The following is an 18,781-nucleotide window of genomic DNA, read 5'->3' on the forward strand; positions in this document are numbered from 1 at the left end:
GTTTTCCCCCTTAAGCTGATGATGATGAACAACTATGAAAACAACACTCGCAATTTTCAGAGCTTAGGCTTCCGTTTGTACTGCCGCGCGCACTGGAACCTTGCTGCACACATATGAACACTGTTCCATTCTGCGCAGTCCTGCGCCGCGTTTGTGCGTATGATGTAGACGAAATACCGCACGCCATCTCACCTCGAGTCTGGAATTTTCGCCGTTTGTGGTGTGGATGTTTAACTAAAAATTTCGCGATATAAGAATGCGTGGTGAAAAGTAATGCCTCCGAATTTCTTATGTGAAAACACGTAAAGTTTTTTAAATAAAATAAACGTTATTAACATTCTACATCTTTATTCTTCATGTCTACAAATTTATTTCTCAGCATAGTCACCCTGGCGACGAACACATTTCTCCAAACGAGAGACCAATTCGTTGATATCGTCACTGTTGAACGTTAGCCTGTTGTTGACGAAGAACCAAACCACACCTTTGCTTGCACCACTTCATCACTACCGAAGTGTCGGGGCAGAGTGAGAGTTTTGAATTTCTTGCTGTCCTTCCTAAAGGACTACTTCTATTCCCATTATTATTATTATTAAATGTCAGATTTGTTGTTTGCCATTCAGGGAACAACTTCGTGTGTGTGACGTTTTTCAGAACAGTTTCAGATTATTCCTTTTACTCATTATGGTTAAGAAAAACACATATTATACTTTATTCTCTTATCCAGAGGAGATTTCTGTTAATTCTTTTTGCTGCTATTTGCACGCCGTCTTCCGTGGTCAGTTCTTGACCAGGCTACCACACTACGAAACAAAGCAATTAACCGCACTCCCAGCCAAAAACATTTTTATGAATCAAATCAAATTAAATACATGTTTCCCAAGCTCAGATGCAGCATTTTCGATATTAAGACCCTTTACATTAATTTTTTCAAACGCTCTATACTTCCAGTTGCTTGCCGGGACTAACTGAAAGTTCGAAAAATTACAATGACCATTTCTGTCTTCTGTCACCTAGTATAAGACTTCTTGAAATCTGTAAAGAGATAGTAGTACATGGCCTGCCAGTATGGAACAGTCTTCGAAGTTCGAGCAGCGCTACGAGAAGCAAAGCCGACCTTCAAGTGGAGTTCCCGCTGCGGCTCTACGCACAACACATGGTGTCTTCGTCAGTAAAGTCTCGTCCTGGAAACATTCACGTAGTAAACTTATTTTACGTTTAACGAAACTTGTATAACATTGTCTCGCGATTTAATGCGTTTTGTGCAACATAATTCTTACAGTTGAGGTACTTAGAAGAGAAGGTAATGTTGCGTTCGTACACGGGGAGTATTTCAAATATGCTACTCGGAAATCGTGAGCTGGCAACAGCTCTTCGCGTTCCTTGTGCCTATAATTCATGAATACGATATGTGACTTTAAATAAAATCTTTGTATCGTATTTTTTGGCTAAATTATGTCGAAATGAACTTCACTACCCGATTTAATTTTACTCCCAGCCAGAAGCTTAGCTATGACGTAACCGTTACATCTTGTTATTTGCTCATATGTTTGCCAAGAAATTTCAAGCTAACGAGGATCCTGTTGTTTGTACAGTGCAACTTTATGAATAGGCGCCACCCACACAACTGTCTGCACGCTCTGTCGCACACCTGTTGTTACGTATGGGTATAAAAGCCGCATAGCTTCTACTGGCGACCTTACAGTGTCGTGTTCACAGCTGTCGGTTGGTTGGGAACGTTCTGTGATAAGATTGGCCTTACAAAACTTATTTTCTCAGTACCTATGTTCTCACGTCAACATTGAATTCCAGACAACGCAGCCAGGGAAGTTCGGTTTTTTACGAATTTAGTTCAATTTGTTTGTGGCAGAGGTCAGGAACAGTCACGTTGGCAAGAGCGTGTAACAACAAAAGCATGACGGCTGTCGGACGTAAACAAAATCAAAAGCGTGGCTGCTTTGGATATGCCACTATCGTTCTGTACTTATCGGTGTTCATTTTTTTGTGTTGTGTAGATAGTGCTTTAGGCCGCTTTCCAGTAAGCCATCAACACAATTCGCGCTACCACGTAAAGAACGCCGTAGGGGACTGTATTTATGCAAATATGACGGAAACTGCAGACGACGGCGTACAATTAGTGGAAGATGATTTTGGAACGTATGAGGATACAGCGACAGATACGTCAGAAAGAGTGAGAAGATTTACCTTAACTAACAGTAATGGCATGTCTGTTCAAATAATCACATATGGTGCTACTATTACATCTCTTAAAGTTCCCGACAAGACTGGAAATGTCGAGGATGTAGTGTTAGGTTTTGACAATTTAGACGGTATGTTGATTACTTTATTATGCAAATAGACAAAGTAAATTTTTACGATGTCATAATAATCTATAACTTTTGCAGGCTATAGACAGTCGCAGAATCCTTATTTTGGTGCCACAGTCGGTCGTGTTGCCAATAGAATTGCAAACGGTACATTTCAGATTGGAAACCAGACGTATGTGCTGAATAAAAATGAAAATGGAAAGAACAGCTTGCACGGCGGTCTCGTTGGATTTGACAAAGTAAGTACAGTCAATATGTACGTATTGATTTCGATGTATTGGGAGAATTGAAAGTTGAATTTGAAGATGATGTGTGTACCTCCATCATCTAAACTCTTTTTTTTTTTTTTAAAAAAAATCTTGAGTTAGAATTCCTCCTGGCGGCCCTTAGCAACAAGATTGTCAAAGGATCAATATAAGAATGGGAAGCATTCCAGCAGTACAGGGCATAAGGCGCAAGCAAAGGCTAGAAAGAAAAGTTTCTAGAAGACCAAGAGGATCTTATTGATGAGTAGTAGACATAAGAGGGGAATATCAGAACTAGTACACAACTCTAGTATTTTTAATTGACGTCAATTGTCATTTAAGTGCTATAAAAATAGTATTGTTAAAGTGGATCATGTCATTACAATTGAAATATATGCAGCACATTTTTACCCTCTGCCTCAATTATGTAATTGAGGACGACACCAGAAACTTCACTGAGAATGCTCCTCACTCTAATTTGAAGATTCTTTCTTTCTTTGACTCGTACAACAAACCATGGGGCAAAGTGACTTGTTGAACATTTTAATGCAGAGCTTGACGAGTCGCGCTGCAGAGACAATGTTTGTTCATGGTTATGACCCTTACTCAGTGTCATAACACTACATGTGAACACCTCCAGTGAGAGGCTACATTCGTGACGAATAATCAGTGGGTGGGATTCATTATTTTGAATGTTACAGTAGTTGTTTTGTTGAATAAATTCTCTGAAAAGAAGAGCTGTATGCACAGTATTTATAGCTCAAAGCTACTAGTGAAACAAAATACTGTAACAGGAACTAAATTGTGGATCTGAAAGAACACATCTCCTGTCAGTAGAAATAGAAAAGATTAACAGCTTCTAATATTAATACAGGAATGTGGAAGGGTAAATGGTATAATGGCAGGTGTCCTATCTGAACTTTACTTCTGTGTTACTGAAATTGTACAGATACATCTAGATGGATACAAGCTCATATTATACTGTTGAGGAACCGATAATAGGAAGGAAAATGGCTGTATATGCACTATACAATTAGTATTGAATTCCAGCCCTTAAAGATTAGTAACCATTGTGTTGAAAAAGCAATTGAATGCCATGCCTCTATAGTAGATCTGGAAGCATGCAGGCTGGCAGTGCTGACAGTTTACAGGCTACTTGAAAGGACTATGAAAATTTCAGCAAGCATTCAGTGTATTAATGAGATTACAGAGATTGGCTACAGTGTGATCGTGCTGCCTCACCCCTCACCCTCCTGTGAAATCTCTATATGGTTACACATGATGTGTAGCATAGCCCAAGCTCTAGAGGAGGAGGGGCAGGGGCACTTACCCTTGTTTGTGTTGATGGACAATACCATATAGTTGGAGCAATGCTATAATTGTGATTCACATGAAAGGGAGCAAGAAAGATGTGAAGAACTACTACACGTCCATTACTATTATCTGTATGCTAAGGAAAGTTCTGGTAGAGTGTAAATATTGTGGGAGTAAAGGAGGCCACCCGCCAAATAGTAAAAGCATTGAGTCATCAATGAGCACTCTAAATAAAATATGAATGTGGCAGCTTTTGAACAAGTTCTTCGAAGTAAAGAATTTGTCTGAAAGCTTACTAGTTTTCATTTGTTTTTTGTGCCTGTTGACATCTCAGTGCTCATACTGTTTGGTGATTGGTCTTGTGCAGTGCTATAAAAGATTTTTACAAAGATCTTTAATAAGTGTCTAGGGAAAAAACACCCAGGGAAAATAACAAGCTAGCTTACAAATGGATACAACACTGGATCAACTAAAAGTTGTCAACAGAGTTGTAGAAAGAAGCCACAAACATCAGATACAGTGTTGTATGGAGGTTTATAGCCTATGAAAAGGCCTTTAAGTTGTCCATAGTTCTCTCTGTGCTAGCAGTACTTCAGAACAAAGTAACAGACACTACATACATCAATTTGTTGAAGAATATACACAGCAAGGTTACAACTTCCCACGAGAATGAAAAGCCCATAATTGGGAAAGTCGTTCCAGACAAAGTGACTCCATTTCACCAAACTATTTTCTGCAATCTGGAAAAAGTTCTTTTAGTTCATCAAACTGTGCTGAAGAAGGAATACACACAAACAGATCTTATCTGCACCACTTTTGGCATACAGATGACATTGTTTTGTTTGCTTTGCATTCAGAACAACTTCAGCAAAAAACAGAGGAACTGAACAGAGTAACCATGACAGTAGGCTGAAGATTAATTTCAATATTATCGAAAATAATACACAGTCAGTAGGCTGACAGTAGATATTAACATTGAAGTTAGAGAATTAATTGAAGTTGCATGACAGAATAACCAAAAGTAACAAGAGAGTGGGTGCCAGAGAAATAAACAGGAAGGTGATAATGGTGTGGAGTTCATTTAGGAAACTGAGTGCTATATTCAGAAGTAAATTCCGAAGGTGTCTTAAACAGAAAGTCTATAACAGTGTATACTGCTGTACCAACTTTGAGGGAAGTGAAATGTGGGAATTAAAGGCACAAACTATTCAAAGATTGATGGTTGCCCGATGAGAAATTGGAAGATGCATGTTGGACAAAACAAACAGGAACAGAAATATAAACAGAGAACAGAAGCATTAAGTTGAGGATGCAGTAGTGAAACTTAAAATCAAACTAGGCTGAGTGTGATAGCAATACAATGGTGGCAGATGTACTGTAGCGGTTCTGTGTTATAAAGACCAAGAGGCCAACCCAAGAGAAGATGAATTGACAACATAAAGAAACAAACAGCAATAATTTAGATGTGAAATGCTAAAGATCAGAAGGCGTGGAGAAATCTGGAAGGCTCCTCAGTTCAGTAGTAAACAGTAAACGACTTATGATACTTACCTGGAGATTTATAACTTTTGGTAAGTTTAATATTGATTTTCTGGCTGAGAGTACTGACTGATTACATTGTTCCCCCCACAGGAAACCTCCCAATGCAGACTGAAGTTCATAGTGAAATGGTTACTGACACTTGACTATATGAGACACAGGCTACCATTACATTGGAAAATGTCTGTGACTTGGTCATAACAGACAGTTTGTCTTAATCCCATAAATATTCATATCTTGCAATTTCAAACAAACAAAAATGATCTGCTGGTACCACAAATAGACATTAATGGCAATACAAACTAAATGAAACACTGTAAAACCCTTTGGGGTCTAGCATGGTTACAGGGTTCCGTCAACATTCTCAACACAGCACATTTTTGTTCAGAGGTATCCCACACTGTGCTGGTTTGGTGAGAAAAGAATTGATTTATTTCACACTTTTTCATTTCTTATTATCTTTTGTAGTTTTTGTCAGAAACAATGTGCACCTAAACTAAATAAAGTATTTAGTCAGCAGAATTAAACAGTAGAAATACTGTGTAAAGCAGATCATGTTTATGGTCTTTATTGTTAATGGTAAATATTAGGTTAAATTTACTTTTGTATTAAAAATGAATCTTATGTATCATTCACTGATTCAGAATTTTTACATTGTTTCCATAATAAAGAAAATAAAGCTATTGTTGAAAATTATAGCTATTTGGCAAGTAACACAGACTGACAAACTTTTTAATACTGTTTATTAGGTAACAGCTTAAGCTCATGATATTGGGACACTGAATTTGTATCTTGCTTCAGTTTTTTCACAAAGTGGCTTCATCAAAAAATAAAAAAAATAGCAAAATGAATGTAATTGGGATGAAAATTGAAGTATAAACATAATACCTCCTCCTTACACTGGAATTGTGTGTCCATTGGCTTATGTTTCCTCTCTCTTTTCTCCATAATGCATCTAATATAGCTTTTTCTCTGATGAATTGTTGGTTTTATGTGTTGGTGAGGTGTCCAATAGTACTATCTCATCATATTGGTATTCCTGTCTGTCTTTCTATGATTTTGATATCTTGATGGAAGAACTCACATTATCACTAACATCACCCAAGTTTTCAGGAACAGAAATCAAGGTGAATCTCGAGTCTCATCAAAGTGCCTAACTTTGTAATGTTTGTAGCTTCACTTGTTGACCCTCCCACTTAATAATTAAAATAAATTTTACTTTCATTAGGCAGACATGCCAAACTATGTTACTCATATTCAAATCTGGATTGAGTTAAACTGGTATGGGAATATTTAATATTGTCAGGAAATAACGTAGGTGGGTCGGAATGAGTTTTTGTAACTCATCCTTTTTATCAGCTTCTATGCAGTTATCATAAATGCTTGTTAAGACTAAAAAAAAGTTGTTGCATATCACAAAACTTAAGAGACCAATTGTCGCAGCTGGGAGAGGTTTGATTTTTTTTAATTTTTCCAGCAAGTTGACTAAAACAGAAGTATAATCAGGGTCTGTTTTGTTGCCTAAGTATTTAGCAACCACCTCTTTAAATGATACATAAGCCTCCTTATTACTCAGTAATCTTTGGTTCAAAGCTGGAATCAAAACATTTTTCTAAACCTCAAGTCCAACAAACACAACTTCCTTCAGTTACACTTCTTATAAACAAAGAAGATACGGTTTCAGAAACATTCTCCATATTTGGGCAAATCTTGTACAGACAGTTTCAATAGGCCTAATTTAATGGGAACAGAAATTTTTTGGGTCTCTGAGGAATCATGTACAAAAGTTATTTTTTCCAGACTGCAAAGGTTTTCTTGTGGTCACATTTTTTTGTGGACTAATGTTGATCCCTTGCCCTACTATTTGTATATTAATTAAATTATTAATTGAAATAATGTATGGGATATTATATTTAATTAAAATCACAACAAATGCATTTCTATAACATTGAGTTGTAATGAGACTGATACGGCTTTTTTATCATATTAGAATTTTGCACACTGAAAACCATCAGAATAAGCCATTTTCATTGTTGTTGTTGTTTTCAGTCCTGAGACTGGTTTGATGCAGCTCTCCATGCTACTCTATCCTGTGCAAGCTTCATCATCTCCCAGTACCTACTGCAACCTACATCCTTCTGAATCTGCTTAGTGTATTCATCTCTTGGTCTCCCTCTACGATTTTTACCCTCCACGCTGCCCTCCAATGCTAAATTTGTGATCCCTTGATGCCTCAGAACATGTCCTACCAACCGGTCCCTTCTTCTTGTCAAGTTGTGCCACAAACTCCTCTTCTCCCCAATTCTATTCAATACCTGCTTATTAGTTATGTGATCTACCCATCTAATCTTCAGCATTCTTCTGTAGCACCACATTTCGAAAGCTTCTATTCTCTTCTTGTCCAAACTATTTATCGTCCACGTTTCACTTCCATACATGGCTACACTCCATACAAATACTTTCAGAAACGACTTCCTGACACTTAAATCTGTACTTGATGTTAACAAATTTCTCTTCTTCAGAAACGCTTTCCTTGCCATTGCCAGTCTACATTTTATATCCTCTCTACTTCGACCATCATCAGTTATTTTACTCCCCAAATAGCAAAACTCCTTTACTACTTTAAGTGTCTTATTTCCTAATCTAATTCCCTCAGCATCACCCGACTTAATTCGACTACATTCCATTATCCTCTTTTTGCTTTTGATGATGATCATCTTATATCCTCCTTTCAAGACACTGTCCATTCCGTTCAACTGCTCTTCCAAGTCCTTTGCTGTCTCTGACAGAATTACAATGTCATCAGCGAACCTCAATGTTTTTATTTCTTCTCCATGGATTTTAATACCTACTCCAATATTTTCTTTTGTTTCCTTCTCTGCTCCCTAAATATACAGATTGAATTACATCGGGGACAGGCTACAACCCTGTCTCACTCCCTTCCCAACCGCTGCTTCCCTTTCATACCCCTCGACTCTAATAACTGCCATCTGCTTTCTGTACAAATTGTAAATAGCCTTTCGATCTTTTTTTTTACCCCTGCCACCTTCAGAATTTGAAAGAGAGTATTCCAGTCAACATTGTCAAAAGCTTTCTCTAAGTCTACAAATGCTAGAAATGTAGGTTTGCCTTTCCTTAATCTATTTTCTAAGATAAGTTGTAGGGTCAGTATTGCCTCACGTGTTCCAACATTTCTGCGGAATCCAAACTGATCTTCGCTGAGGTCGGCTTCTACCAGTTTTTCCATTCGTCTGTAAAGAATACACGCTAGTATTTTGCAGCTATGGCTTATTACACTGATAGTTCAGTAATTTCCACATCTGTCAACACCTGCTTTCTTTGGGATTGGAATTATTATATTCTTCTTGAAGTCTGAGGGTATTTCGCCTGTCTCATACATCTTGCTCACCAGATGGTAGAGTTTTGTCAGGACTGGCTCTCCCAAGGCCGTCAGTAGTTCCGATGGAATGTTGTCTACTCCCGGGGCCTTGTTTCAACTGAGGTCTTTCAGTGCTCTGTCAAACTCTTCACGCAGTATCATGTCTCCCATTTCATCTTCTTCTACATCCTCTTCCATTTCCATAATATTGTCCTCAAGTACATCGCCCTTGTATAGACCCTTTATATACTCCTTCCACCTTTCTGATTTCCCTTCTTTGCTTAGAACTGGGTTTCCATCTGAGCTGTTGATATTCATACAAGTGGCTCTCTTTTCTCCAAAGGTCTCTTTAATTTTCCTGTAGGCAGTATCTATCTTACCCCTAGTGAGATAAGCCTCTACATTCTTACATTTGTCCTCTAGCCATGCCTGCTTAGCCATTTTGCACTTCCTGTCGATCTCATTTTTGAGACGTTTGTACTCCCTTTTGCCTGCTTCACTTACTGCGTTTTTATATTTTCTCCTTTCATCAATTAAATTCAATATTTCTTCTGTTACCCAAGGATTTCTACTAGCCCTCGTCTTTTTACCTACTTGATCCTATGCTGCCTTCACTACTTCATCCCTGAGAGCTACCCATTTTTCTTCCACTGTATTTCTTTCCGCCATTCCTGTCAATTGTTCCCTTATACTCTCCCTGAAACTCTGTACAACCTCTGGTTTAGTCAGTTTATCCTGGTCTCATCTCCTTAAATTCCCACCTTTTTGCAGTTTCTTCAGTTTTAATCTACAGTTCATAACCAATAGATTATGGTCAGAGTCCACATCTGCCCCTGGAAATGTCTTACAATTTAAAACCCGGTTCCTAAATCTCTGTCTTACCATTATGTAATCTATCTGATACCTTCTAGTATCTCCAGGATTCTTCCACGTATACAAGTTCTTTTATGATTCTTGAACCAAGTGTTAGCTATAATTAAGTTATGCTCTGTGCAAAATTCTACAAGGCGGCTTCCTCTTTCATTTCTTTCCCCCAATCCATATTCACCCACTATGTTTCCTTCTCTCCCTTTTCCTACTCTCGAATTTCAGTCACCCATGACTATTAAATTTTCGTCTCCCTTGACTACCTGAATAATTTCTTTTATCTCATCATACATTTCATCAATTTCATCGTCATCTGCAGAGCTAGTTGGCATATAAACTTGTACTGCTGTAGTAGGCATGGGCTTCGTGTCTATCTTGGCCACAATAATGCGTTCACTATGCTGTTGGTAGTAGCTTACCCGCACTCCAATTTTTTTGTTCATTATTAAACTTACTCCTGCATTACCCCTATTTGATTTTGAATTTATAACCCTGTATTCACCTGAACAAAAGTCTTGTTCCTCCTGCCACCGAACTTCACTAATTCCCACTATATCTAACTTCAACCTATCCATTTCCCTTTTTAAATTTTCTAACCTATCTGCCCGATTAAGGGATCTGACATTCCATGCTCCGATCCGTAGAATGCCAGTTTTCTTTCTCCTGATAACGACGTCTTCCTGAGTAGTCACCGCCCGGAGATCCGAATGGGGGACTATTTTACCTCCGGAATATTTTACCCAAGAGGACGCAGTCATCATTTAACCATACAGTAAAGCTGCATGCCCTCGGGAAAAATTACGGCTGTAGTTTCCCCTTGCTTTCAGCCGTTCGCAGTACCAGCACAGCAAGGCCGTTTTGGTTAGTGTTGCAAGGCCAGATCAGTCAATCATCCAGACTGTTGCCCGTGCAACTACTGAAAAGGCTGCTGCCCCTCTTCAGGAGCCACATGTTTGTCTGGCCTCTCAACAGATACCCCTCCATTGTGGTTGCACCTACGGTACGGCCATCTCTATCGCTGAGGCACGCAAGCCTCCCCACCAACGGCAAGGTCCATGGTTCAAGGGGGTAGGCCATTTTAATTGAATTATTTTAATTGTTGGCCTATGCAATTATCAAGTGCACAGCAAATAAAAGTTGCATTAACATGGAATTAACTACTCAGTGTAATAACAATCTCATTGAAAGTTCTCGTACTATATCTGCACTTTTGTTACACAGTGAAAGGATATCGATGATAGGATTTGATAATGACGTTGTTGCTATTTTCAGTGAAAGTGAAGAGGAATTACATTATACATGCTCAGTCAATGTATGATATACAAATTTCACTTTTTAATACAAAAATAAATCTAACCTAATATTTACCATTAACAATAAATACCATTAAGGAATAAATGTTATCTGCTTTACAAGGTGTTTCAATTGTTCTTTTTTTGCTGACTGTATTCTTTTATTTAGTTTAGCTGCGTTGTTTCTGACAAAAATTACAGACAATAAGAATGAAAGGGCGTGAAATAAGTTAATTCCTTTCTCACCAAATCAGCGCAGTGTGAGATACCTCTGAACGAAAATGTGCTGTGTTGAGAATGTTGATGCAACCTTGTAACCTTGTAATCAAGCCAGACCCCATAGGGTTTTACAATGTTTTGTTTAGTTTGTATGGCCATTAATGTCTATTCCTCGTACCAGCAGATCATTTTTGTTTGTTTGAAATTGCAAGATGTGAATATTTATGGGATGAAGACAAACTGTTTGCTATGAACAAGTCATGTTGAATGGAATGTACAGTTCAATGAATACGGAATATGGATTGAGGGTAAACCAATGAAAGACAAATGATAGGACATGTGCCAGGACATCATGATTTGCATGCTACTACAAGGAACTGTAGGGGAAGACAGAGATTGGAATACATCCAACAAACAATTGTGGGCAGTAGGTACAAGTCTACTGTGAGATGAAAAGTTCGGGACAGGAGAGGAAGTTGTGGCAGGCTACATCAAACCTCCCAGAAGGCTGGTGATGATAAATAAATAATTATTCAAGTAACGTGATTGTTTTAGGAAATTTCTTGCTTTCCATCTTACTAAAACAAGCTTACTTAACTCGGGTGACCATTGTTTCTGAATGACATTTGTATGTGATGATTTATGATGGGATCACAGATTTACTTCAGACTTCGTACACTTTTAGTCGGCCATTAAAACAATGTAACATGCAAGTAGTAAGGTGCACTATTCTAAAAGTTCCAAGAAAATTGTTACAGAAGTTTTACATGTCTATTTTGAAACTGATGTATCTGTATGTACGTGCCAGACGTTAGAGTTCATGATGGTCAAGTGGTTAGCATTTGAGCATAGCAAGACAGACATGTGTAAAGCGATGATTCAACTCCCACCCACACTTAACTTTTAATGTATATTTTTTTCATCACTGATCATATTATTTAATTTGACATTTGAGAGGGAATGTAATTAAAAAAAACGTGAATCTGCGTGAGGTTTTAGTGAATTTAATTATATTTGACTACTTACTACTTTTAATTAATTTAATTATTACAACAAACACAATTATAACTATCGACAAGTAAATGAAGAAACACACAGTTTTCCTGAAAACGTATGCCTTTCGTGATTTGCGAAATCCCTTATACATGCAATCTGGTAAGGTACCCGGAACTACTTCGCACTTAACACTTAGTTGTAGACACAGAGGCAGGTCCCATTTGGTAGTTGTCCTCTGCAGTGGTGAGACATTGCTAATGTAGCAAGAATGAAGAGTGTAGGTACAAATTTCTTTTCTTTTTTCTTTATCACGGAATTTACACTTGCACTCTAAAATTACGATTTGAGCGAAAGTCGAACCATCATCTGTTACATATGTGTCTTGCGAAGCTCGAACACTAACACTTGATCACCATGGCGTCCATGCACAGACACATCTGTTACATGATAGACACATAAAACTTCTCTTACGATTTTCTCGGAATTGCCATAGTAGTCCACCTTACTACTTGCACATCGTGTTGTTTTAATGTCCTACTAAAGGTGTACAAAGTTTGAAGTAAATCCATGATTACAATGTCGTGGCCTGCCCTTGTCAGTGTCCCCAGAATATAGAAGCCAACGTTGTGCCTTCACTTTCACGTGTATGACATTTATTATGAATGACAACAGCAAGAGCAGACTACCACAGTTTCTACAATAATGACACTTTGAAGTTGGATTTGCTGTGGATATGTTTGTATGTGTACTTAGACCAGGTAAAATAGCAGCAGTTCGAAAGCTGTCTAAGTTTCTGTGCTGTCAAGTGGTGTCAATGTGTGACGTATCAATCAGCTATTGAAAACACAGACCTGGCTGGTCATACAGCTGAAATATAACTTTCATAAAGTCCATAGAAGAAGAATGATAAACAAAGAACTGGCATAGCATGTTTACAAACTAGATAAATAGGTGCTACATTGCAGTAACAATCAAATTTGTTACACATTTTTGTACAGCATGTATTTAACAACTGCCTTTGTGTGATACTTTTGTCATATGTTTGTTGTTTGTGAGTGGACCAAGTGAATGGACTGTAGTTTATCTTGTGTGATACTTGATTTTATATGTGTAAATAAATGTTTTTAATTCATTCTCTGTCATCCATAGTTTCTATCAAGCAGAAGAACCTTCAGAGATATGAAACGAGAGTAACAAAAGACAAGCAATTTGTAGAACTTAATTTGTATATTGTATTCTCAAGAAGATATCATTATACTGTTTGCAGGTCCTTTGGGAATCTCATGTACATGGCAAGAAGGTGACAATGAGTTATTTAAGCAAAGATGGGGAAGAAGGCTACCCTGGAGAACTGCTGGCACAAGTCACTTACCATCTGACCCAAGACAATGTATTAGTAATTGAGGTTAAAGCTACATCAACAAAGCCAACACCTGTTAACATCATCAACCATTCTTACTTCAATCTTGCCGGACATGTGAGTACAAACTTAACCTTCTCATTGCATGCCATGTAGCATAAATCCTTTTCATTGTGTATAGGTTTCTCCAGCTATTTTATAATAAAGCCCCTGTATTGTTTTCTTTCTTTTAGGATGTCTGTTTAAGGTATTACATTGTTTTTACTCTTAAAAATTACTTTGCACGTAGGTAGCTCACAATCAATATTCATAGCCCGTGGCAGTATTGGCTGTTTGTTAGTCATCAAACACCACAAACCCAGTGCATATTTCAGTGACTATCATTGGGAATGCCAGTGCAATGTAATTTGTTTTTGGCTTTAATTTGCAGAAAATGTATATAAAAACTGTTAAAAATTATTCTTGTTATGAGCAGGGTGCTCAGGAAATTAAGTATTGAAGGCTACATGCGTGTCCATAAGCAGCCTGTGGGACTTTAGGACTACTTACCTTAAGTGTGCTGAAGCATATGGTTGTCAGTGTGGGTCATAACTGCTGTTGGTGTGTAAGAGATCCTCACCACTTCTGAAATAAAACTCCTCTCTCAACTCAAGTGAATATTTAGTGATTACTAGGACTGTGTCTGACAGGTAAAAATACTGTCCCCCCCCCCCCCCCCCCCCAAGCTTGAGGTTAGGTGTTTTGGTTGGGGATAGCACACATAGTTACATTCGTGTATGGTGCTTCTCTGTTTCCAAGAGCTGAAGGTAGGACAATAGGAAATCCACTAAGTCTAGTCTACTTTCAAGAGATCACTGGCAATCCCCTAAAATTGTAATCGGCATCACCATTACAATGTGATGAAAGTCCATCTCCCGTGAGTGTTTTAAATTTTTACAATGTGATGAAAGTCCATCTCCCGTGAGTGTTTTAAATTTGTAGTTTCAATGTCAAATCATTTTCTGTGATTAATTTCCTGAACTGCAATGATATCGTACAAAGTGTTTGCTGTACTTACTCTTTGTATGCTACATAGATAACACTCAGATTACAAACTATTCAGTATAATTTTTTCAGTATCATCAGTTGCAAATAAATTGTTGTTATCTTTACCAGTTTTGACAAATTGTCATCTTGTGAAGCATAGTTTAGCAGTCAGTCAGTATCTTCTTCAAAGAAGGGTAATGCCATGTGTACATTCAGAAATTTACTTGTTGTATGTGATTATTTTAAACATTGTTTGACAATTTACAGTAACTGAATCAGATCTGTGTATCTGATGTGCTTGCAGCGAGGAACATCTTGACTGTCTGCTAAACTAAGCTTCTAAGTACGACAAATTAATTTGTTGAAACTGGTAAAGATAAAAATTTGTTTGCAACTGATGACTGAAATTTATCCTGAAAAAATAATACTACAGTTGCTGAAAGTTGTATCCATGAATAAAATAATATTCAGTGTAATACACTATTTGATACCAGTATATTATCTGGGTGTAAACATCAGTAGTTTCAATAGGAAAAATGTATCATACCCAGATCAGAATGTTAGAGATTGGCTGTCAAATATCACAGCACAGAAGGGGAAATTTTGTTGGATTGCCGTTACCCCCAGGGACTGTATGGTCATACCAGCAACAGCTGTGTGATTCGGTACTGAATACATGCAAATGCTCCCTGTCAAAATGCGGTGTTGAGTTCACTTTTCAGAATAATAATAATAATAAATAATAATAATAATAATAATAATAATGCCCGTCCGCAATGGTAACGACACTGCTAGCCACACGGAAAATGATTTAAAACCAAATAGAGGTGTTTTGCAGGATATGCTTCCTGCTACCACTCTAGAAGGAAAACAAAGACAGAGGATGAGATGGTACAACAAATACTGGAACAAAATAATGTGCAATCAGAAGAAGAAGAAAATACAGTAATTGACTCAAACATCCCAGAACAAACAAACAAAGAACACCACGCATCAATTAAACAATCTGAGGAAAACGAAATCTTAAGACAGCCACCAGAACAAGCACAAATAGAACATGAAGTGACACACATGTTAGATATAGAAGAAATATTTCAGCTAACATATATAGAATACAAAGACACAAATACAGACATTAGACCATTCTTGCATAGACCACCAAATAACCCACAAGTCGAAACAACAATAACAACTATCAGCACAATCATACACAACAAAATAAATGAAAATACAACTATGAAAGAGTTGCAACTACTGGTTCATATAGGAGCACTCACTACACTAAATATACACACTAGGCAGAGATCAGAACAAACCAACACACGGGAGAAACCCACAAAACCAGCATGGCAACACAGGCTACAGATCAGAATAGAAAAACTGAGAAAAGACATCGGACAGCTAACACAGTTTATAAGAAATGAAATATCAGACAGAAAACGAAAAAGGTTGGGTAAAATCTCACAACAAGAAGCGATAGAGCAATTAGATGAAAAGAAGCAGAAATTACAAGCATTGGCCAAACGACTTAGAAGATACAAAAAAAGTGAAAATCGAAGGAAACAAAACCAAACATTCAACACAAACCAAAAGAAATTTTATCAGACAGTAGATAACACACACATTAAAATAGGCAACCCGCCAAACATAACAGACATGGAACACTTCTGGAGCAACATATGGTCAAACCCAGTACAGCATAACAGGCATGCACGGTGGATACAAGCAGAAACAGACGCATACAAGATGATTCCACAAATGCCTGAAGTGATAATTTTGCAACACGAAGTCACCCGAGCAATTAATTCTACTCACAATTGGAAAGCCCCTGGAAAAGATAAAATAGCAAATTTCTGGCTAAAGAAGTTCACCTCAACACATTCACATGTAACTAAATTATTTAGCATATTTAAAAACAAAGATGATGTGACTTACCATACTAAAGCGCTGGCAGGTCGATAGAAACACAAACAAACACATACATACACACAGAATTCTAGCTTTCGCAACCAATGGTTGCTTCGTCAGGAAAGAGGGAAGGAGAGGGGAAGATGAAAGGATGTGGGTTTTAAGGGAGAGGGTAAGGAGTCATTCCAATCCCGGGAGCGGAAAGACTTACCTTAGGGGGAAAAAAGGACAGGTATACACTCTCTCGCGCACACACACACACACACACACACACACACACCTCCATTCGCACATACACAGGCACAAGCAGACATTTGTAAAGGCAAAGAGTTTGGGCAGAGACGTCAGTCGAGGCGGAAGTACAGAGGCAAAGATGTTGTTGAAAGACAGGTGAGGTATGAGTGGCGGCAAATTGAAATTAGCGGAGATTGAGGCCTGGCGGATAACGAGAAGACAGGATATACTGAAGGGCAAGTTCCCATCTCCGGAGTTCTGACAGGTTGGTGTTAGTGGGAAGTATCCAGATGACCCAGACGGTGTAACACTGTGCCAAGATGTGCTGGCCGTGCACCAAGGCATGTTTAGCCACAGGGTGAGCCTCATTACCAACAAACACTGTCTGCCTGTGTCCATTCATGCGAATGGACAGTTTGTTGCTGGTCATTCCCACATAGAAAGCTTCACAGTGTAGGCAGGTCAGGTGGTAAATCACGTGGGTGCTTTCACATGTGGCTCTGCCTTTGATCGTGTACACCTTCCGGGTTACAGGACTGGAGTAGGTGGTGGTGGTGGGAGGGTGCATGGGACAGGTTTTACACCGGGTATGAGCCAGAGGGTAGGGAAGGTGGTTTGGGGATTTCATAGGGGTGAACTAAGAGGTTACGAAGGTTAGGTGGATGGCAGAAAGACACTCTTGGTGGAGTGGGGAGGATTTCATGAAGGATGAACCTCATTTCAGGGCAGGGTCGAAGGCCAGACATACCAACAATTAAAGGGAACAGCCATGGGTACCAGGATGGCCCCCTTGTACGCCATCCTATTCATGGGTCGCTTAGAGGAAGCCTCCTTGGTTACCCAGGTCTGCCAACCCAAAGTTTGGTACAGATTTGTTGATGACATCTTCATGATCTGGCCTCACAGTGAAGAAGAACTCCAGAATTTCCTCTCCGACCTCAACTCCTTTGGTTCCATAAGATTCACCTGGTCCTATTCCAAATCCCATGCCACTTTCCTTGACTTTGACCTCCACCTGTCCAATGGCCAGCTTCACACGTCCGTCCACATCAAACCCACCAACAAACAACAGTACCTCCATTATGACAGCTGCCACCCATTCCACATCAAACGGTCCCTTCCCTACATCCTAGGTCTTCGTGGCAAACGAATCTGCTCCAGTCCGGAATCCCTGAACCATTACACCAACAACCTGAAAACGGCTTTCACATCCTGCAACTACCCTCCCAACCTGGTACAGAAGCAAATAACCAGAGCCACTTTCTCATCTCCTCAAACCCAGAACCTCCCACAGAAGAACCCCAAAAGTGCCCCACTTGTGACAGGATACTTTCCGGGACTGGACCAGACTCTGAATGTGGCTCTCCAGCAGGGATATGACTTCCTCAAATCCTGCCCTGAAATGAGATCCATCCTTCATGAAATCCTCCCCACTCCACCAAGAGTGTCTTTCCGCCATCCACCTAACCTTCGTAACCTCTTAGTTCATCCCTATGAAATCCCCAAACCACCTTCCCTACCCTCTGGCTCCTACCCTTGTAACCGTCCCCGGTGTAAAACCTGTCCCATGCACCTTCCCACCACCACCTACTCCAGTCCTGTAACCCGGAAGGTGTACACGATCAAAGGCAGAGCCACGTGTGAAAGCACCCATGTGATTTACCAACTGACCTGCCTACACTGTGAAGCTTTCTATGTGGGAATGACCAGCAACAAACTGTCCATTCGCATGAATGGACACAGGCAGACAGTGTTTCAGGGTAATGAGGATCACCCTGTGGTTAAACATGCCTTGGTGCACAGCCAGCACATCTTGGCACACTGTCCGGGTTATCTGGATACTTCCTACTAACACCAACCTGTCAGAACTCCGGAGATGGGAACTTGCCCTTCAGTATATCCTCTCTTCTCGTTATCTGCCAGGCCTCAATCTCCGCTAATTTCAATTTGCCGCCACTCATACCTCACCTGTCTTTCAACAACATCTTTGCCTCTGTACTTCCGCCTCGACTGACATCTCTGCCCAAACCCAAACTCTTTGCCTTTACAAATGTCTGCTTGTGCCTGTGTATGTG

At 39.1% G+C, this 18,781-nt stretch overlaps 1 protein-coding gene across 1 annotated transcript in view; it reads left to right on the top strand.

The window, feature by feature from the left end:
• The first annotated feature begins 1,691 nt into the window (after nucleotides 1-1,691).
• The window catches only part of LOC124545167 (galactose mutarotase-like), a 33,736-nt gene continuing 16,646 nt past the window's right edge, over nucleotides 1,692-18,781 (top strand). Inside the window, exons 1-3 of the mRNA XM_047124003.1 lie at nucleotides 1,692-2,330; nucleotides 2,406-2,566; nucleotides 13,446-13,655. Of these exons, the coding sequence (XP_046979959.1) occupies nucleotides 1,916-2,330; nucleotides 2,406-2,566; nucleotides 13,446-13,655 (786 nt within the window). The 5' untranslated portion in view covers nucleotides 1,692-1,915. The remainder of the gene's footprint in view (nucleotides 2,331-2,405; nucleotides 2,567-13,445; nucleotides 13,656-18,781) is intronic.

The sequence above is a fragment of the Schistocerca americana genome, chromosome 8 (assembly GCF_021461395.2).
Source record: "Schistocerca americana isolate TAMUIC-IGC-003095 chromosome 8, iqSchAmer2.1, whole genome shotgun sequence".
Taxonomy (NCBI): domain Eukaryota; kingdom Metazoa; phylum Arthropoda; class Insecta; order Orthoptera; family Acrididae; genus Schistocerca; species Schistocerca americana.